Below are 22631 nucleotides of genomic sequence, written 5' to 3'. Positions count from 1 at the left end.
CAGATGTAGAGAACAAACATGGACACCAAGGGGGGAAAGTGGTGGGGGGGAGGGTGGTGGTGTGATGAATTGGGAGATTGGGATTGACATATATACACTAATATGTATAAAATGGATAACTAATAAGAACCTGCTGTATAAAAAAATAAAATGAAATTCAAAAAAAAAAAAAAAGAAACAAGAATCACGTACCACAATGTTCATTACAGCTCTATTTACAATAGCCAGGACATGGAAACCCCCTAAGTGTCCTTCGACAGATGAATGGATAAAGAAGATGTGGCACATATATACAATGGAATATTACTCAGCCATAAAAACGAATGAAAGTGAGTTATTTGTAGCGTGGTGGATGGACCCTGAGACTGTCATACAGAGTGAAGTAAGTCAGAAAGAGAAAAACAAATGCCGTATGCTAATACATATATATGGAATCTAAAAAAAAAAAATGGTCTGAAGAACCTAGGGTCAGGACAGGAATAAAGACGCAGACATAGAGAATGGACTTGAGGACACGGGGAGGGCGAAGGGTAAACTGGGATGAAGTAAGAGAGTGGCATGGACATATATACACTACCAAATGTAAAACAGAGAGCTAGTGGGAAGCAGCTGCATAGCACAGGGAGATCAGCTCCGTGATTTGTGACCACCTATAGGGGTGGGATAGGGAGGGTGGGAGGGAGACTCAAGAGGGAGGGGATACGGGTATATATGTATATGTATAGCTGATTCACTTTGTTATACAGTAGAAACCAAGACAGCATTGTAAAGCAATTATACTCCAATAAAGATGTTAAAAAATAATAAAATAAAAATTAAAAACAAAGAAAGAGAAATATCGTATATTAACACATATATGTGGAATCTAGAAAAATGGTACTGATGAACCGGTTTGCAAGGCAGAAATAGACACACAGATGTAGAGAACAAACATATGGACACCAAGGGGGGAAAGCAGGGGTGGGGTGTGGTGGTGGGATGAATTGGGAGATTGGGATTGACATGTATACACTAATATGCATAAAATAGATAAATAATAAACCTGCTGTAAAAAAAAAAGTAAAAAAACCCAATAGTTAAAAGAAATAATCATCTTTAAATTCATCTTTTCCTTATAGTTTTTAATTTATAGGGGACATATATGATTGCCAATTTAATTTGAGAATTTTAAGTTAAAATGCAAAAATAAATAATAAAATGATATTTAGGTAAATTGATGGTCTAAAGCCAAAAAAATAAAATAAAATAAAGTGGGTTTTCTTTTTATGCAGACAGCATATATTTGAGTCTTGCTTTATTTTTTTAAATCCCATTTGGCAATCTGTGCATTTTAATTGAAGTATTTAGACTATTTACAATTCATACAATTATTGATATGGTTGGATTTAAATCTACTATTTTGCTGTTTGCTCTTATTTGTCCCATCTCTTCCTACTTTCTTCTACCTCTTTTGAATATTTTATTTTATTTATTACCACTATTTACTTATTAGCTACAATTCTTTTTTATTTAATTTTTTAGTGATTGTGTAAGGTTTTACAATATATAACTTAGCAATATATAACTTTAACTTAGCATACCTTCAAATAATATTATACCACTTCATTTCTGGTATAATAACCTTATAAAAGTATACTTGTATTTCTCCCCTCTCCCATTCTTTGTGCTATTGTTGTTATATATATTTTAATGTTACATATATTATGAACCCTATAGTATATTTTAGTACTTTTGCTTTAGATAGCCAATTATATTCTAAAGAGATTAAAAATACAGGGAGAAGTGTATTGTATTTACCCACTGTGGTAGGCTTAAACAATGGCCCCGCATGATATCCATGTCCTTACCCTAGAGTCTGTGAATATGTTACCTTATATGGCAAAAGGGACTTTGCAGATGAGATTCAGAATCTTGAGGTGGAGAAATTACCCTGGATTATCCAGGTGGCCCCAATGATGTATCCTAATAAGAGGTAGATACTACAACAAGTATCCTAATAAGAGGTAGATACTACTACAGAAATAGGAGATGTGATGACAGAAACAAGAGGCTGCACTGATGCAAGAAAGGGGCTACTTTCTTGCAAGTAAGGAAATGCAGGTGGCCCCTAGAATCTAGAAAAGGCAAGGAAACAGATTCTCCTCTAGTGAGCTTCTAGAAGCAACCAGCCCAGCCAGCACCTTGACTTTAGCCCAGTGAAACTGATTTCATACTCTGGTTTCCAAAACTGTAAGAGAATAAATGTGTGTTGTTTTGAGCCACCATGTTTATGGTAATTTGTTACAGCAGCCATAAGAAACTAATACACTCACAATTTTTTACCATTTCCTATTGCTCCCCCTTTGTTTGTATAAATAGATTGAAATTTTTATCTGGTATCATACTCCTTTTGCCTGAGGAACTTCTTGCAGTGCACATCCAAGTGGTAATAAATTCTCTCAGCTTCTGTTTCTCTGAAGATGTCTTTATTTCTCCTTCATATTTGAAATATCTTTACTGGGTAGAGAGAATTCTGTTTACTGGTTGTTTGGGTTTTTTCCTCCCCTTTCAGTACTTTAAATTTGTCACTCCATTATCTTCTGGACTGTATATTTCCTTTATTTTTTTAATAAAAAATTTTGTATTGAAGTATAGTTGGTTTACAATGTTGTGCTAATTTCTGCTATACAGCAGTGACAGTTAAACACATGTATACATTATTTTTTTACTATTCTTTTCCATTATACACTATCCCAGGAAATTGGCTATAGTTCCCTGTGCAATACAGTAGGACTTTTGTTGTTTATCCATTTTAAATGTAATAGTTTGCATCTACTAACTCCAAACTCCCAGTCCATCCCTCTCCTTCCCCCCTCCCCCCTCCCCCTTGGCAACCACAATTCTGTTCTCTATGCCTGTGAGTCTGTTTCTGTTTTGTAGATAGGTTCATTTGTGCTATAGTTTAGATCCCACTTATAAGTGATATCATATGGTATTTTTCTCTTTCTGACTTACTTAGTACGATAATCTCTAGTTGTATCCATGTTGCTGCAAATGGCATTATTTCGTTCTTTTTTATGGATGAGTAGTATTCCATTGTATGTATTTACCACATCTTCTTTGTCCATTCATCTGTCAATGAACATTTAGGTTGTTTCCATGTCTAGGCTATTGTGAATAGTGCTGCTATGAACATAGGGGTGCATGTATCTTTTGGAATTATAGTTTTGTCTGGGTATATGCCAAGGAGTGGGATTGCTGGATCGTATGGTAACTCTATTTTCAGTCTTCTGAGGAAGCTTCATACTGTTTTCCATAGTGGCTGCACCAATTTACATTCCCACCAGCAGTGTAGGAGTGTTCCCTTTTCTCCAGACCCTCTCCAGCATTTATTATTTGTAGACTTTTTGATGATGGCCATTCTAACTGGTGTGAGGTGTTACTTCATTGTAGTTTTGATTTGCATCTCTCTAATAATTAGCGATGTTGAGCATCTTTTCATGTACCTATTGGCCATCTGTATGTCTTCTTTGTTGAAATGTCTATTAGGGTGTTCTGCCCACTTTTTAAAAATCATTTATTGGATTTATTTATTTATTTTTAATAGATCTTTATTGGAGTATAATTGCTTCACAGTACCGTGTTAGTTTCTGTTGCACAACAAAGCAAATCAGCCATATGCATACACAAGTCCCCACATACACTCCCTCTTGAGCCTCCCTCCCATCCTCCCTATCCCACCCCTCTCATTCATCGCAAAGCACGGAGCTGATCTCCCTGTGTTATGCTGATACTTCCCACCAGCCAACTATTTTACATTCAGTAGTGTATATATGTCGTTGCTACTCTCACATTGCCCCAGCTTTGCCCTCCCACCCCATGTCATCAAGTCAATTCTCTATGTCTACCTCTTTAGTCCTGCCCTGCAACTATGTTCTTCAGATTCTTTTTTTTTTTTTTTTGGATTCCATATATATGTGTTAGCATGCGGTATTTGTTTTTCTCTTTCTGACTTACTTCACTCTGTATGACAGACTCTAGGTCCATCCACCTCACTACAAATAACTCACCTTCATTTCTTTTTATGGCTAAGTAATATTCCATTGTATATATGTCACATCTTTTTTATCCATTCATCTGTTGATGGACACTTAGGTGGCTTCCATGTCCCGGCTATTGTAAATAGAGCTGCAGTGAACATTGTGATACATGACTCTTTTTGAATTACGGTTTTCTCAGGATATATGCCCAGTAGTGGGATTGCTGGGTCGTATGGTAGTTCTATTTTTAGTTTTTTAAGGAAGCTCCATACTGTTCTCCATAGTGGCTGTATCAATTTACATGCCCACCAACAGAGCAAGAGGGTTCCCTTTTCTCCACACCCTCTCCAGCATTTATTGTTTGTAGATTTTTTGATGATGGCCATTCTGACTGGTGTGAGGTGATACCTCATTGTAGATTTGATTTGCATTTCTCTAATGATTAGTGATGTTGAGCATCGTTTCATGTGTTTGTTGATAATCTGTATATCTTCTTTGGAGAAGTGTCTATTTAGGTCTTCTGCCCATTTTTGGATTGGGTTGTTTGTTTTTGATATTGAGCTGCATGAGCTGCTTGTAAATTTTGGAGATTAATTCTTTGTCAGTTGCTTCATTTGCAAATATTTTCTCCCATTCTGAGGGTTGTCTTTTCATCTTGATTATTGTTTCCTTTCCTGTGCAAAAGCTTTTAAGTTTCATTAGGTCCCATTTGTTTATTTTTGCTTTTTTTCCATTTCCCTAGGAGGTGAGTCAAAAAAGATCTTGCTGTGATTTATGTCATAGAGTGTTCTTCCTGTATTTTTCTCTAAGAGTTTTATACTGTCTGGCCTTCCATTTAGGTCTTTAATCCATTTTGAATTTATTTTTGTGTATGGTGTTAGGGAGTGTTCTAATGTCATTCTTTTACAGGTAGCTGTCCAGTTTTCCCAGCACAACTTATCCAAGAGGCTGTCTTTTCTCCATTGTATATTCTTGCCTCCTTTATCAAAAATAAGGTGACCATATGTGTGTGGGTTTATCTCTGGGCTTTCTATCCTGTTCCATTGATCTATATTTCTGTTTTTGTGCCAATACCATACTGTCTTAATTACTGTAGGTTTGTAGTATAATCTGAAGTCAGGGAGCCTGATTCCTCCAGCTCTGTTTTTCCTTTTCAAGATTGCTTTGGCTATTCGGGGTCTTTTGTGTTTCCATACATATTGTGAAATTTTTTGTTCTAGTTCTGTGAAAAATGCCAGTGGTAATTTGATAGGGATTGCATTGAATCTGTAGATTGCTTTGGGGTGTATAGTCATTTTCACAGTGTTGATTCTTCCAATCCAAGAACATGGTGTATCTCTCCATCTCTTTGTATCATATTTAATTTCTTTTATCAGTATCTTATAGTTTTCTGCGTACACGTCTTTTGTCTCCTTAGGTAGGTTTATCTAGGTATTTTATTCTTTTTGTTGCAGTGGTAAATAGGAGTGTTTCCTTAATTTCTCTTTCAGATTTTTCACCATTAGTATATAAGAATGCAAGGGATTTCTGTGCATTGATTTTGTATCCTGCTACTTTACCAAATTCATTGATTAGCTCTACTAGTTTTCTGGTAGCATCTTTAGGTTTCTCTATTTATAGTGTCTTGTCATTTGCAAACAGTGACAGTTTTACTTCTTCTTTTCTGATGTGGATTCCTTTTATATCTTTTTCTCCTCTGATTGCTGTGGCTAAAATTTCCAAAACTATGTTGAATAATAGTGGTGAGAGTGGACAATCTTGTCTTGTTCCTCATCTTAGAGGAAATGGTTTCAGTCTTTCACCCTTGAGAATGATGTTGGCTGTGGGTTTGTCATATATGGCCTTTATTATGTTGATGTAAGTTCACTCTATGCCTCTTTTCTGGAGGGTTTTTATCATAAATGGGTGTTGAAGTTTGTCGAAAGCTTTTCCTGCATCTGTTGAGATGATCATATGTTTTTTCTCCTTCAGTTTGTTAATATGGTGTATCACATTGATTGATTTGCATATATTGAAGAATCCTTGCATTCCTGGGATAAACCCCACTTGATCATGGTGTATGATCCTTTTAATGTGTTGTTGGATTCTGTTTGCTAGTATTTTGTTGAGGATATTTGCATCTATGTTCATCAGTGATATTGGCCTGCAGTTTTCTTTCTTTGTGACATCTTTGTCTGGTTTTGGTATCAGAGTGATGGTGACCTCGTAGAATGCGTTTGAGAGTGTTCCTACCTCTGCTATATTTTGGAAGAGTTTGAGAAGGATGAGTGTTAACTCTTCTCTAAATGTTTGATAGAATTTGCCTGTGAAGCCATCTGGTCCTGGCCTTTTGTTTGTTGGAAGATTTTTAATCACAGTTTCAATTTCAGTGCTTGTGATTGGTCTGTTTGTATTTTCTATTTCTTCCTGGTTCAGTCTCAGAAGGTTGTGCTTTTCTAAGAATTTGTCCATTTCTTCCAGGTTGTCCATTTTATTGGTATATAGTTGCTTTTAGTAATGTCTCATGATCCTTTTTATTTCTGCAGTGTCAGTTGTTACTTCTTTTTCTTTTCTAATTCTATTGATTTGAGTATTGTCCCTTTTTTTCTTTATGAGTCTGGCTAATGGTTTATCAATTTTGTTTATCTTCCTCAAAGAACCAGCTTTTACTTTTATTGATCTTTGCTATTGTTTCCTTCATTTGTTTTTCATTTATTTCTGCTCTGATCGTTATGATTTCTTTCCTTCTTCTAACTTTAGGGTTTTTTTGTTCTTCTTTCTCTAATTGCTCTAGGTGTAAGGTTAGGTTTTTTATTTCAGATGTTTCTTGTTTCCTGAGGTAGATTTGTATTGCTATAAACTTCCCTCTTAGAACTGCTTTTGGTGCATCCCATAGGTTTTGGGTCATCATGTTTTCATTGTCATTTGTTTCTAGCTGTTTTTTGATTTCCTCTTTGATTTCTTCAACTATCTCTTGGTTATATAGTAGTGTATTGTTTAGTTTCCATGTGTTTGTATTTTTTACAGATTTTTTTCCTGTAATTGCTATCTAGTCTCATAGCGTTGTGGTAGGAAAAGATACCTGATACCATTTCAGTTTTCTTAAATATACCAAGGCTTGCTTTGTGACCCAAGATATGATCTATCCTGGAGAATGTTCCATGAGCACTTGAGAAAAATGTGTAATCTGCTGTTTTTTGGATGGAATGTCCTATAAATATCAATTAAGTGCATCTTTTTTAATGTATCATTTAAAGCCTCTGTTTCCTTATTTATTTTCCTTTTGAATGATCTGTCCATTGGTGACAGTGGGGTGTTAAAGTCTCCTACTATGATTGTGTTACTGTCGATTTCCCCTTTCATGGCTGTTAGCATTTGCCTAATGTATTGAGGTGCTCCTATGTTGGGTGCATAAATTTTTACAATTGTTATATCTTCTTGGATTGATCCATTGATCATTATGTAGTGTCGTTCTTTTTCTCTTGTAATAGTCTTTATTTTAAAGTCTATTTTGTCTGATATGTGAATTGCTACTCCAGCTTTCTTTTGATTTCCATTTGCATGGAATATCTTTTTCCATCCCCTCACTTTCAGTGTGTATGTGTCCCTAGGTTTGAAGTGGTTTTCTTGTAGACAGCATATATATGGGTCTCATTTTTGTATCCATTCAGCCAGTCTATGTCTTTTGGTTGGAGCATTTAGTCCATTTACCTTTAAGGTAGTTATCAATATGTATGTTCCTATTACCATTTTGTTAATTGTTTGGGGTTTGTTATTGTAGGTCTTTTCCTTCTCTTCTGTTTCCTGCCTAGAGAATTTCCTTTAGCATTTGTTGTAAAGCTGCTTTGGTGGTGCTGATTTCTCTTAGTTTTTGCTTGTCTGTAAAGGTTTTAATTTCTCTGTCTATTCTGAATGAGATCCTTGCTGTGTAGAGTAATATTGATTTTAGCTTTTTCCCTTTCATCACTTTAAAATTTTCCTGCCACTCCCTTCTGGCTTGCAGAGTTTCTGCTGAAAGATCAGCTGGTAACCTTATGGGGATTCCATTGTATGTTATTTGTTGTTTTTCCCTTCCTGATTTTACTATTTTTTTGTGTGTTTAATTTTTGATAGTTTGATTAATATTTGTCTTGGCACGTTTCTCTTTGAATTTATCCTGTATGGGACTCTCTGCACTTCCTGGACTTGATTGACTATTTCCTTACCCATATTAGGGAAGTTTTCAATTACAATCTCTTCAAATATTTTCTCAGTCCCTTTCTTTTTCTCTTCTTCTGGGACCCCTATTATTTGAATGTTGGTGCATGTAATATTGTCCCAGACGTCTCTGAGACTGTCCTCAATTCTTTTCATTCTTTTTTCTTTATTCTCCTCTGTGGTAATTATTTCCGCTATTTTATCTTCCAGGTCAGTTAAACATTCTTTGGCTCAGTTATTCTGCTATTGATTCCTTCTAGAGAATTTTAAATTTCATTTATTGTGTTGTTCATCATTGTTTGTTTGCTCTTTAGTTCTTCTAGGTCCTAAAAGTTGTTTTTTTTTTACATTCCCTTTCTGATATTTCATTGTTAGTGTAAAGAAATGTGGGGAGGGGAGGGATAGTTTGGGAGTGTGGGATTGACATTTACACACTGCTATATTTAAAATAGACAACCAACAAGGATCTGCTGTTTAAAAAAATGCAAACAATTTCTGAATGTTAATCTTGTATCCTGCTACTTTGCTGAATTCATTTATTAGATCTAGTAGTTTTTGTTGAAGTTCTTAGGGTTTTCTATATCTAGTATCATGTCGTCTGCAAATAGTGTCAGTTTTACCTCTTCCTCTCCAATCTGAATACGTTTTATTTACTTTTTTCTTTTCTGATTGCTGTGGCTAGGACTTCCAATACTATGTTGAATAGAAGTGGTGAGAGTGGGCATCCTTGTCTTGTTCCAGATTTTAGCAGGAAGGGTTTCAGCTTTTCACCATTGAGTATTATATTGGCTGTGGGTTTGTCAGAAATGGCTTTTATTATGTTGAAATATGTTCTCTCTGTACCTACTTTGGTAACAGTTTTTATCATGACTGGATGTTGAATTTTGTCGAATGCTTTTCTGTATTTATTGAGATGGTCATGTGGTTTTTGACTTTTCTTTTGTTTATGTGGTGTATTACATTGATTGATTTGCATATATTGAACCACCCTTTTGAACTTGGGATGAATCCCACTTCATTGTGGTGTATGACCTTTTTTGTGTGTTGTTGGATTTGGTTTGCTAATATTTTGTTGAGGATTTTTGCATCTATATTCATCAAAGATATTGATCTGTAATTTTCTTTTTTGGTGGTATCATTGTCTGGTCTTGGTATCAGGGTGATGGTGGCTTAATAGAATGTCTTTGGGAGTGTACCCTGCTGTTGAATCTTTTGGAAGAGTGAGAAGGATCACTATAAGTTCTACTTTGTATGTTAGGTAGAATTTGCCTGTGAAGCCATCTGGGCCTGGACTTTTGTTCATAGGGGGTTGTTTTGTTTTGTTTTTTTTTTTGTTTGTTTTTACAGATTCTATTTCATTTCTAGTGATCAGTCTGTTCAAATTAACTATTTCTTCTTGATTTAATTTTGGTGGGCTGTATATTTCTAGAAAGTTGTCCATTTCTTCTTGGTTGTCAAATATGTTGTCATATAATTGTTCATAGTATTCTCTTATGGTTTTTTTTTTTAATTAAAAAAATTGTTTTTTGGCCACACCATGCATCTTGCAGGATCTTAATTCCCCAACCAGGGATCAAACTTGGGCCCAGAGCAGTGAAAGTGTGAAGTCCTAATCACTGGACTGCCAGGGAATTCCCTCTCTTATGTTTGTTTGTTTTTTTTTTCTTTCTTGTATTTCTGCAGTATCAGTTGAGATTTCTCCTTTTTTATTTCTTATTTTATTTGGGTTCACTCTCTTTTCTTCTGGTGAGCCTGACCAGAGGTTTGTCAATTTTGTTTACCCTTTCAAAGAACCAGCTCTTGACTTTATTGATTTTTTTTCTATTTTTTTAATCTCTATTTTATTTATTTCCTTCTGCATCTTTATTATTTCCTTCCTTTTGCTGACTTTAGGTTTCGTTTGTTCTTCTTTTTCTGATTCTTTTAGGTGGTATGTTAGGTTGTTTATTTGAGATTTTTCTTATTTTTTAAGGAAGGCCTGTATCACTATGAACTTCCCTCTAAGAACTGCTTTTGCCGCATCCCATAAATTTTGTATGATTGTCTTTTCATTGTCATTTGTCTCAAGGTACTTTTAAATTTCCTTTTTGATTTCCTTGTTGACCCATTGGTTTTTTAGTAGCATGGTGTTGGTCTCCATGAAATTATTTTTTTCTCATTTCTTTTCCTGTGGTTGATTTCTAGTTTCATGCCGTTGTGGTCAGAGAAGATGCTTGAAATAATTTCTATACTCTTTAATTTGCTGAGATTAGCTTTGTGCCCTAGTATGTGGTCAATCCTAGAGACTGTCCCATGTGCACTTGCAAAATATGTGGGGTTTTCTTTGATGTGATATCCTGAAAATATCAATTAAATCTGTTCTGTTGTATCATTTAGGATCTCTGTTGCCTTATTGATTTTCTGTCTAGGAGATCTGTCCACTGATGTGAGTGGGGTGTTAAAGTCTCTTATTTCATTCCCATCAGTTTCTCCCTTTATGTCTGTTAGTATTTGGGTGCTCCTATATTGGGTGCATATATGTTGACGAGTGTAAAATCCTCTTCTTGTATTGATCCTTTTACCATTATATAGTGTCCTTCTTTATCTTTCTCTGTGGCCTTTGTTTTAAAATCTATTTTGTCTGATATGAGTATTGCAACTCTCGCTTTCTTGTCATTTCCGTTTCCATCCCTTCACTTTGAATCTATGTGTGTCCTTTGCCGTAAGGTGGGTCTCTTGTAGGCAGCATATTGTAGGCTCTTTTTTTTTTAATCCAGTCTGCCACTCTACGTCTTCTGATTGGAGGGTTCAGTCCATTGACATTTAAGGTAATTATTGATATGTATGTATTTATTGCCATTTCAAGTCTTGTTTTCCAGTTGACTCTATGTTTCTTTTTTGTTCCTTTTTCTTTTTGTGGTTTGATGATTGCCTTTTATTTTATACTTGTGTTCTCTTCTTTTTGTTTTTTGTGAATCTATTGTATGTTTTTGATTTGTGGTTGCCCTGTTTTTCAAGTATTTTAACCCCTTCCTATATCTTCTTGCTTTAGACTTATAGTCTTATAGGTTCAAACACATTCTTGAAAAAAAAAACAACTGCATTTTCTTACTCTCCTTCCCCACATTTTATGATTTTGATGTTCTTTTTTACATTTTCATGTTTATCCTTTTGCTGTTCTTTTGTTTATCATCGCTTTCACAAATAGGTTTTCGTTTTTGTTTTTTTCTTTTTGATCTGTATACTGGCTACTTTAAGTGATTTACTTTCCAATTTTGATTTCCTTCTTTTTATATCTTCTTGCTTCTTTTCTATCTAAAGAAGACCTTTCAATATTTCTTTTAGGTTAGGTTTAGTATTGCTGTATTCTTTTAGTTTTTGCTTGTCTGAAAAATTCTTTAATTTTTCTCCTATTCTAAATGATATTCTTGCTGGTTAGAGTATTCTAGATTGCAGATTTTTCTCTTTTAAGGCTTTAAAAATATTTTGCTACTCCCTTCTGGCCTGCAGTGTTTCTGTAGAGAAATCAGCTGATAGCCTTATGGGGTTTCCCTTGTAATTAACTCTTTGTTTTTCTTTTGCTGCCTTTAGAATCCTCTTGTTATCTTTAACTTTTGCCATTTTTATTATCATATGTCTTGGTGTAGGTCTGTTTGGGTTCATCTTGTTTGGGACCCTCTGTGCTTCCTGTACCTGGATATCTGTTTCCTTCTTTAGGTTTGGGAAGTTTTCAGCCATAATTTTTTCATATACATTTTCAATCCCCTTTTCTCTGTCTTCTCCTTCTTCCCTATTATGTGTAGATTGGCACGCTTTATGTTATCTTATATTGCTTTCGTTTTTTTTTTTTTCATTTGGCTTTCTGTCTGCTGTTTTGATTGGGTAATTTCCATTATTCTGTCTTCCAGATCATTTATTCTTTCTTCTGCATTATGCATTCTGCTATTCATTGCCTTCAGCTCAGCTTTCATCTTAGCAAATGAATTTTCTAATTTTTCCTGGCTTCTCCTTATAGTTTCTAGTTCCTTTTTTACAGTAATCTGCATTTCTCTGATAGCCTTTCTTAATTCCTTCAGTATTTTCATTTTCACCTCCTTTTTTTTAACATCTTTATTGGAGTATAATTGCTTTACAATATTGTGTTAGTTCACCTCTTTTTTGAATTTGGTGTCTGTTAGACTGAAGAGGTCTGTTTCATTGCTTGTTCCTTCAGGGGAATTCTCTTGGTCTTTTAACTGGTGATGGTTCCTCTGCTTCTTCATTTTGCTTATATTTCTCTTACTCTGTGAGTTTAGGAGAAACAGTTATCTACCGTAGTCTTGGAGGGCTATTCATATGCGGGAGCGTCCCTATGTGGCATGTGTGGGTTTAATATTTTTTTGGTGTCAGGGCTGTTTTTGGTTTGGATGCTTGCTGTCTGTTTCCTCAGCGTGTACTGGCCGTTATCCCCTTGCCAGGTGTGTGCAGGTGTGTGGCCCACGCGGGCTCCCAGGAAGGCAGGGGCAGTGTTTGGTGCCAAGTCAAGGGACCCTCAGTGGCAGCAACGGTCCATGCCCGTCTCTGAAGTCCAAGGTGGCAACGGTGGCTCGCACCTGCCCTCAGAGTTCCAGTAGGCGGTGCCCTACATGGAGAAAGAAGCTCCTATGGTGGCCCTGCCCCTGTCTTTCACGCCACCCAACAGTAGCGCCTTGCCTCTCTGGCGGGCCCAGGCTTCTTCCCATACTCCCTCAGTTGTGGTGAGCACACCCTGGCCCCCACAGGCTGCCTTGACACAGCCAATCCCAGTCCTCTCCCTGGTCTGACCTGTGAAGCCCAAGCCTCAGCCCTCAGTCCCTGCCACCAGTGAGGGGACTTAGCAGTGCGCAGAAACATTTCCTTTTTCACAGCTCCCTCCTGGGGGCACAGGTCCTGCCCCAATTCCTTTCTCTCTCTCTCTCTTTTTCTTTTGTCCTACTCACTGATGTGGAGATTTTCTTGCTCTTTTGGAAGCCTGAGGTCTTTTGCCAGCGTTCAGTAGGTATTCTGTGAGAATCGTTCCACATGTAGATGTATTTTTGATGTATTTGCAGGAGAAGGTGAGCTTCCTGTCCTACTCCCCCACCATCTAGATCCGATCCTGTATTGTAAGTTTTCTGATGAGAAGTTTGCAGCCACTCTTAAATTTATTCCTCTGTACATATGTTTTTTTTGGGGGGGGGGCAGCTGCTTTGATGATTTTTTTCTGGGGTTTCCGCAATTTGACTGTGATGTACCTAGATGTGTTTCTCTTTGTATTGATCTTGCTGAAGATGCTCTAAGCTTCTTGAATCTCTGGTGTTTTTGTCTTGCATTAATATTGGGAAAGTCTTAGCAATTATCTCTTCAGATAGCTTTTCTCCCCTGTTCTTTCTCTGTCCTTCTCTGCCTCTCTCCCCTTCTCCCTCTGCTTCTCCTCTCTCCCCCTCTTCTTTTTTCCCTTTATCCCTTTCCTACTTCTGGGACTCCAGTTGTCTATACTTTAGACAGTTTGATATCATCCCATGCTCTCAGTTGCTCTTTTCTCTCTCTCTCCCTCTTTCACTCCTTCTTCTCTTTTTATTTCCCTTTGGATAATTTTTATTAACCTAATGTTCAGTTTCACTTATTCTTTTCTATGTCCAGTCAACTTATTCATTTCTGGTAATTAAAATTTTTTTTTTAATTTTTAGCAGTTCTGTTTGTGCCTTTTTTAATAGTTGCCAACTTTTTGCTGAAATTGCCTATCTGTTCAACATGTCCACCTTTTCAACTAAATCTTTTAAGATGTTAAACTTGGTTATTTTAAAGTCTTTGCTTGATAGTTCTAACGTCTGGATGGGTCCCCTTGGTCTGGTTCTGTTAACTACTTCTCTCTTTATAATGAGGCATTTCTTTTTCTTATTTCTGTGTCTATTAATTTTTTTATTGAATGCGTGACCTTGTGTGTACCAGGATAGTAGGGACTGAGGTAAATAGCGTTTATGCCTAGAAAAGGGCATGCGTTTCATTCTATCAGGTCGTTAGTGTGGAGTGTTGAGTCAACCCAGTTGGGAGTTGTGCCGTGGGCTGCTGCTGCCTTGTGCTAGCACGAGGCCTGGAGTGCTGGAAGGTTCTCAGAATTCCTGCTTCAGATTTAGCTTTTAGGAGGCCTTGCTGCCTCTTTCTCCTGTGCCTGCAGGAATGGGGTGGGGTGGGTGGCGTGGAACCTTTCTCTCCACTCTCACCTCTTAGTCTGCCTCCAGTGATAGGCTGCTGCTGTTACTTGATATAGGCTCGTGGAAGGGGTCGAGGGATTTATCAGGCTTTTCCTGAGGTTTTCCAGTTCTCCTGTTGCAACCTCAGTCTTCAGTGGGCCTTGTGTGCCTGAGCCTCATGGGTGGGGCTTTCTCAGAGGTTCCTGTGTCAGTGGAGGTCTTGATGGGATATCTTGACTCTTTTCCACCTCTGTGCACCGAGCATGTTGGGATTAATATGAACATTGTTGGGAAATGAACATTGTTGGGAAAGGATACTCCAGAAGTTATTGGTGTTTGTTAAAACTCCAGCACTCAACAGAGTGATCTTAAAAGATTGTAGCTCTGACCCCATCACCTGCTGAAAAGCCCTCTCATGCCCTCTGGGGCCCTTAGGTCAAAGGCTTTGAGCTCTTTAGTCTCCAGCCTCTCACCCTGACCTTCCTTTGGTTATTTATGTAAGTCTTATCTGTCTCCCTAGTCCCAGACCATCAGTTTTGAGAGCAGATGCCTTGTTTTCTGAGTATTGCTAGAGAGGAAATGGTGCCTGGCACGTGGTAGGGACTCAGCAACTGTCTTACTGTCTTGAACAGATGAGGAGTGAGGGTAAACCTGGAAAGCCCCTGTTTTCCAGCAGGTAGACTCCTGCCCGGCCTCCAGGTTCATGCACAGACGTCACAGGGAAGCCTTTCTGGGGACCTCCCCACTCCAGTGCCCCCAGCCGTGTGCTCGTCGGTCCCACAGGACTGATATTCCTGCTTGTGCTTCCGCTCGTTCCTCCTGGTTCCCCAGGGCAGTGACGTGCCAGCCAGGCCTGCCCCACCCAGCGCCCGGCAGGCACCTGGCAGGCCTGCAGGGGCCCTTTGCTGCCCTAGCTTTGGGCTGATTCTGCAGTGCATGCTGAGTTAAACTTCTCAAAACCTCTTTTTCGGTTTTAGGGAAAGTGAATTGTCACATTCGCCCCGTGGAAGTAAGAGGACTTGGGCTGGAAGCATGTGGTGCATCCTTCGAGGCTGGAGGCGAGGGAGCCTGGGCCCATGGGGAGCCCTGGGGCAGCACTGGCCCCGGGGCATCCGTGCTCTGGCCAGCGAGCGCCCCCGGATTGGGGGTGAGTACAGCCACGTGGTGGTGGGTGCGGGCTCCGCTGGCTGCGTGCTGGCCGGCCGGCTCACGGAGGACCCCGACAAGCGAGTGCTGCTGCTGGAGGCCGGGCCCAAGGATGTGTTTGCGGGGAGCAAGCGGCTCCTGTGGAAGATCCACATGCCCGCAGCCCTCGTGGCCAACCTGTGCGATGACAGGTACAACTGGTGCTACCACACGGAGCCGCAGCCGGGCCTGGACGGCCGCGTGCTGTACTGGCCACGTGGCCGGGTCTGGGGCGGCTCGTCGTCGCTCAATGCCATGGTCTACATCCGTGGGCACGCTGAGGACTACGAGCGCTGGCAGCGGGAGGGCGCGGCGGGCTGGGACTACGCGCACTGCCTGCCCTACTTCCGCAAGGCGCAGGCGCACGAGCTGGGTGCCGGGAGGTACCGCGGCGGCGACGGCCCCCTGCGGGTGTCCCGGGGCAAGAGCGGCCACCCGCTGCACCGCGCGTTCCTGGAGGCGGCGCAGGAGGCCGGCTACCCCCTCACCGAGGACATGAACGGCTTCCAGCAAGAGGGCTTCGGCTGGATGGATATGACCATCCACGAAGGTAGCGCGAGGCCTCCGATTCCCCATCTCCCAGGTTCCTCCTCTAAAAACGAAACGCTGCTCTATCACAGTCCCGACCCTCCTGCCCCCACCTGTCATGGTCAGTAAGTGTGGACAGACTGGGACTGGTTTGAGGTGGAGGGGATATGACAGATTACACTGGCGACAGGCCACAGAATACCATTCAAAGCCAATGAGAAGTGACTTGGAGATGGTGACCCCTTGGGCATCCTCTGGTCCCTGTTGGTGTGGAATGAAGAGGCAGCTCTCCGGCCACACAGCCCCAAGTTTTAAAGCCTTACAGATGGGCGTACTGAGGCACAGAGCAGTGACGGGCCTTGCAGCAGGGCAGAGGCAAGGCCCGGGTGGACCCAGGGCTCTCATTATCAGCCACTCCTGGTCTCTGTCGTCCTGTCAAGGGTGAGGGATGTTTTCCCACCTGCATCCAGGGGCCCCAGGTAGATGTGGATGTCAGCTGGACAGGGTATTTTGGTCTCAGCCTTCCTTTGAAGGCAGAACTTGCACAGTCAGGGGAAGGGCGAATTCCCTCTTTCTGCAGTCCTTCCCTACCTCCCCCTCCATGATAGGTGCCTAGGGAACAGGCTGGGGCTGTGACTGATCTCCTTGCTCTGTCCTGCAGGCAAGCGCTGGAGCACGGCCTGTGCGTACCTGCATCCGGCACTGAGCCGCCCCACCCTCACGGCTGAGACCCAGACATTTGTGAGCAGGGTGCTGTTTGAAGGTACCCGCGCAGTGGGTGTGGAGTACATCAAGAACGGCCAGAGCCACAGGGTGAGTGAATGACCACCACATGGGCAGCTCACATGGCAGGGAGGGAGTGGGCAGTGACCCCGTGGTCATGCTCAGTCAGTGTGGGTGGGTAGGAGTCATGTCCTTGTCTCCACCAACATGATGATAAGGAGTGAGCGGCTGGTGGCAACAGCCTGAAAGACTGTCCCCAAGAGTTGGTGGCCTGGCAGAGGTGAGGAAGCCCCAGTCTAGCCACCTGCACAGGGCCCGTGGTGCCCGGGCATGAGTGCCCCCATGAACCTTTTTCTGCTATTGCCTTCCACACTTGTCCAGAAATTGATAGGTTTATATCAGAGGCTTTAAAAACCGTACCTGTGATCACACTCCCTACTTCTGCACTGTGCTGTTTTCCACTTAGGGGCATGTGGGGATTGTTCTGCATCCCACGTGAAGATGTCGCTCACCATGTGCTTTATTTAAACTGCTTGTTTGAGTGCCTGCTTCTATTTATCTCATTTAAGCTCTAGAGTCCTGTTTTTAAGACCATCGTTACTGTCAGGCTGTTGCAGAATACATCAGAGGATGAACCACGCTTGCTTCATGATCACACACTCCCACAGCTGCACGTGTGGGCTACTTTCACCTAGGGGCGCCCTGAGCGTCCTCTTCCCTGCTCCGGAGCCTGTGGGCAGGATCCCCACCCACCATGTGGGTGCGTCATGCCAAGGCCGTATTCTTGGGGTTCTGACTGGCTTTTCTGGGAAAGTGTGAGCTGCATGGCCCCTCGCCTCTTCCAGGCTTTCGCCAGCAAGGAGGTGATCCTGAGCGGAGGTGCTATCAACTCTCCGCAGCTGCTCATGCTGTCGGGCGTGGGCAATGCAGATGACCTCAAGCAACTGGGCATCCCGGTGGTGTGCCACCTTCCTGGTGAGCTCCCTTCCCCACTGCGCCCCAGAGGTGTCCCTGTTAAATACAAGTTATTATACTTTATTAGCATGGAGTGGGGAGTGGACAGGAGTCAGGGCTCCTCAGAACTGTCACATTGTTCCCGCGAGCCTGAAGGTCCCCCAGGCCTCGCTGGACTCCTACCCCCAGCGAAACCCCAAGCTTTTGTGTCGTTTTCCTCCCTTCCCCAGACATCCCATCCCTCTCAGTAGCGAGGCACCTCTAGCAGGGAGCATCCGCCCGTAAAGCCCACTGGGCCAGGCTCAGGCAGGTCAACAGGGCAGCCGTGTGGCAAGAGGGGTCCGGGCCTTTGTGTTGTCCATCCTCAGGACACACCAGCTACCCTGACATGCTGTTCATGTTCAGATGGTTCTCCCAGGCCTAATATTTATTTCATAGACTGTTTCTGATGCCCTTTGGAGCCTGTCCCTGTCCCTCTTGCCCTCTCTTATAACTCAAGCTCCCAGAGCTTGAAGTTTTATCATAAGAGGTCTTTGAAAGTGCTGGTCCATGACAGTGACCCGCCCAGTGTCCCGTTTAGCTTGGATGGGCTCATGCTGGGTCTGCACAGCATGACAGGCCTGCTTCCCTCCTTCCCCAGGCCAGGGGTGAGGGTGCAGGGTCAGCCATTCTGGGACAGCTCACTGGGTGGTGCCGGCTGGAGGCGTGGGCACTGCCCCGGCGGAGGGTGCTGGCTTAGCAGGAAGGCACCTGGATGGTTACAGGTGCTGCCCTGGGAGCGAGTGTCAAGGGCAGGCAGCTTTGGCAGCATCCGAGAGGGCCAGACATGGCTGGGAGTGAGGGAGTGGTGTCCCTGGGAATGAGCAGGAGCTGGCCTGGCAGATAAGTGGGTGGAGGAAAAGTTTTCCAAACCAGGGGATGTTGAGAGGCCGGCTAAGCCCCTTTGGGAGACGTTTTCCTAAGCACCCCCTCTGGTTTCAGGAGTTGGCCAGAACCTCCAAGACCACCTGGAGATATACATCCAGCAGGCGTGCACCGCCCCCATCACCCTCCACTCAGCACAAAAGCCCCTGAGGAAGGTCCGGATCGGCCTGGAGTGGCTCTGGAAGTTCACAGGTGGGCGTGCTCATCCATGATTTCGGGAGAGATGTTCTGTGGGCAGCACAGCCTCCCTCCTGAGGTGCTTAGCCCAGGCTGTGGCTCCAGATTGCTGGTTCAAAGCTGAGCTATGCCATTTATTTCAGCTCCCTGAGCCTCAGTTTTCCCATCTGCAAAATGGGGATATGCCGTTCCTGTGTGGCAGGTTGGTGTGAGGACCAGACGCGATACACAGGGCCTGCCCGGGGTGACTCTGCAGGGGCTGGGTGCTGCCCTTCCTGATGGATGGATAGGGATGGCCTCATCCTGGACACTGCCTGGGGCCCAAGGGGCCAGGAGAAAATGCAGAGAAAGGGCACTTGATGCTGGACTACAGCTTCTGTTTCTCAGCATTTTCCATGCGGTTTCTAGCTGGGTCTCAGAGTACTGAGTTTGGCCAGGAGGTAGTGCTTCGAAATCTTACTCACTCAGCATGCATTTCTCGCACATCTACCGTGTGCTGTGCTACATGGTGAGAAGTGCTAATAAGGCAGGTTTTCTTAGGGAGTTTACGCTCTAGTGGAGACAATGGAAGGAAGCTAAGTAAACATGCTAAGTTTTAAGTACAGTGAAGGGATAATTAGGATGTTAAACTGGAGAATGGTGGCAGGGGGTCTGTTAGGCAGGAAGAATACGTGTAAAGGCCCCGGGGCTAGGCATTGGGTGTGCTTGAAGAATGAATTTGTTGGGCCAGGGAGACTGCAGCACCTTGAGGAGGAGGCGGTGCAGGTGTTGCAGGGCCTTCCAGGGCCGGAGAGTAAGCTCTTGTCTAACACTCGGAAAGGAACTGTCCGATGAGACACACGTACTGACAAAGCAGAAGAATTTATTGGGAAGGAACCCCAAGGCAGAGAGCCTGGGGGAACCCAGGAGAACTGCTCTGCCACGTGCCTCGCAGGCTCCGGTTTTATGGTAATGGGTTAGTTTCTGGGTTGTCTCTGGCCAGTCATCTCGCTTGGCCCATCGTCTGACTCAGGGTCCTTCCTGGTGGTGCGTGCGTCTCTCAGCCAAGATGGATTCCAGCGAGAAGGACTCTGGGAGATTGGTCTTCTCCTCCTCCTTTTGCCCCTCCCGAATTCTCCCGGGAGATATGTTAGCTTTACTGTTGAGACTTCTCGTTTTGATGCTAATGCCTCTCAAATTATGAAAATTATTAATATTACCGCCGTTAGTGAAATAAATGAGCCTATGGATGAGACAGTATTTCATGTTGTGTATGCATCTGGGTAGCCGGAATATTGTCATGGTATTCCAGATAGACCTAGGAGATGTTGTGGGAAGAAGGTTATATTTACAGCTACAAATATAATTACAAAGTGAATTTTTGCTCATGTTGAGTTGAGTGTATAACCTGAGAGAATAGTGGGAATCAACGTACAAAGCCTCCCATAATAGTGAATACTGCTCCCGTTGATAATATGTAGTGGAGGTGTGCGACTACATAATATGTATCGTGAAGGACAATGTCTAGAGATGCGTTAGCTAGGACAATTCCCGTTAATTCACTTACTGCAAAAAGGAAAATGAAGCCTAGGGCTCGTATTGTGGTGGGAGATCATTCGATATTACCTCCATGAAGGGTTGCTAGTCAACTAAATAGTTTTACTCCTGCGGAAATAGCAATAATTATAATGGCTGATGTAAAATATGCTCGTGTGTCCACATCTGTACCTACTGTAAACATATGGTGAGCTCATCCAATGAATCCTAAAAATTCGATTGATATCATGGCTCATACTTACCTATATATCCAAAAGGCTTTTTTTTTCTCCTGAATAATAATTTACAATATGTGAGATTATTCCAAATCTAGGTAAAATCAGAATATAGACTTCAGGTTGTCCGAAGAATCAGAATAGGTGTTGATATAAGATTGGATCACCCCCTCCCGCGGGGTCAAAAAAGGTTGTGTTTAGGTTTCGGTCTGTTAATAGCATAGTAATCCTGGCTGCTGATACAGGTAATGATAATAGCAGCAATACAGCTGTAATTAAAACAGATCATTACAAATAGTGGTGTTTGATGTTGGGGTATAGTGGGTGGCTTTATATTAATAATTGTAGTAATAAAATTAATAGCACCTAAAATTGAGGAGACACCTGCTAGATGTAGGGAAAAGATGGTAAGGTCTACTGAAGCTCCAGCATGGGCTAGGTTTCCAGCTACGGGTGGATATACAGTTCAGCCTGTACCGGCACTGGCTTCAACTATTGATGATGCAAGTGGTAGTAGGAAGGAGGGTGGAGGTGATCAGAAGCTTGTATGATTTATATGGGGAAAGGCTATATCGGGTGCCCCAGCATTAGTGGGACTAGTCAGTTTCTGAAGCCTCCAATTGTGATAGGCATAACTATAAAAAAAAAATTATTACAAATGCATGGGCTGTTACAAGTTCATTGTAAATCTGATCATCTCCTAGCAGTGTTCTAGGTTAGCCTAATTCAGCATGAATTAACAGGCTTAAGGCAGTGTCTCCTATTCCAGCCCAAGCACCAAACAGTAAATATAAGGTACTGATATCTTTATGGTTAGTTAAGAATAGTCAGCTGTTTATGAATGTAGGTAAAATGGCTGAGTAAGCATTAGACTGTAAATCTAAAGACAGGGGTTGAGTCCTCTTTTTGCCAAGTGCTGTGGTGAATTTTACATATTGAATTGCAAATTCAGAGAAGCAGCTTCAATTCTGCTGGGGCTTCTTCCGCTTTTTTTTTTTTTTTTTCTTGCAGCAGGAGAAGTAGATTGAAGCCAGTTGACTAGGGTATTTAGGTGTTAACTGAGTTTCGTGGGAAATGTAATCCCACCAATCTAGTGAGGATTTAGCTTAAATTAAAGTGTTTGATTTGCATTCAATTGATGTAGGATATAGTCTTGCAATCCTTATTGAGCAGGAATTAAGTAACTTATACTTGCTTAGTGCTTTGAAGGCTCTTGGTCTGTGTAACCTAAATTCCTAGTCCAATACTGAAAGAAAGGATTGGTGTAAGGGACAAGAGTATTGTGGATATTACAGTTACTGTTGGTAGGAAAGTTGTTTTGTCAAATCAAATTGTCATTTTACTTTTATATTATTTATAGAGGGAAATATAGTTAGTGCTGTAGAATACGTGAGTCGTAAGTAGAAGTATAGATTGAGTAACGCTGTGATAGCTATTAGTGTGGGTAAAATAATATTGTTATCTTTTGGTTTTTCTTGAATGAGTATTCATTTTGGCATAAATCCTGATAGTGGAGGAAGACCTCCTATTGATAGTAGGGTGATGAGAATGAGGGTTGTAATAATGGGTATTTTATTTTGTGTGTGGTAGTGTGGTGGTGACTGAGCTGTAAATGAATAGTATGAATGTGGGAAGTGTTATTATGATATATATTAGTAGGTTTAGGATTGTTATAGTTGGGTTTTACAATGTAATGGCTGTTATTCACCCTATGTGAGCAATTGATGAATAAGCTGTAGTTTTTCATTGTTGGGTTTGGTTTAGTTCACCTCATCCTCCGATTATAATAGATGGTATGGATATGGATAATATTAGGTTTAGGCTGACGGATGGTGAGATTTGGTATCATACTGACAAGGGTGCACGTTTTTGTCATGTTAATAAGATTAAGCATGCTGTTAATGAGATGCCTTGTGTAACTTCAGGTACTCAGAAGTGGAATGGAGATAGTCCTAGTTTTATGGTTAGGGCTATTGCTATTACTATAGATGCTGTTGGATTAAAGATTTTTGTAATAGTTCATT

The 22631-nt window shown here is 41.7% G+C and overlaps 1 protein-coding gene across 2 annotated transcripts in view; it reads left to right on the top strand.

Annotated features, from left to right (window-relative positions):
* Positions 1-22631, top strand: part of CHDH (choline dehydrogenase) — a 63232-nt gene that overhangs the window by 25386 nt on the left and 15215 nt on the right. The window contains exons 1-5 of one of the 2 annotated variants that reach the window (XM_079932812.1): positions 126-382; positions 15343-16100; positions 16740-16891; positions 17647-17776; positions 18737-18871. In XM_079932812.1, the coding sequence (XP_079788938.1) occupies positions 15398-16100; positions 16740-16891; positions 17647-17776; positions 18737-18871 (1120 nt within the window). In that variant the 5' untranslated portion in view covers positions 126-382; positions 15343-15397. Of the gene's footprint in view, positions 1-125; positions 383-15342; positions 16101-16739; positions 16892-17646; positions 17777-18736; positions 18872-22631 lie in introns of those variants that run through there. The other variant, XM_079932811.1, reaches the window with a different exon arrangement.

The sequence above is a fragment of the Stenella coeruleoalba genome, assembly GCF_951394435.1.
Source record: "Stenella coeruleoalba genome assembly, chromosome: 10".
Classification (NCBI taxonomy): Eukaryota; Metazoa; Chordata; class Mammalia; order Artiodactyla; family Delphinidae; genus Stenella; species Stenella coeruleoalba.
The sequence above is the reverse complement of the archived record's forward strand: the minus strand, read 5'-3'. Positions and strand labels throughout refer to the sequence as shown.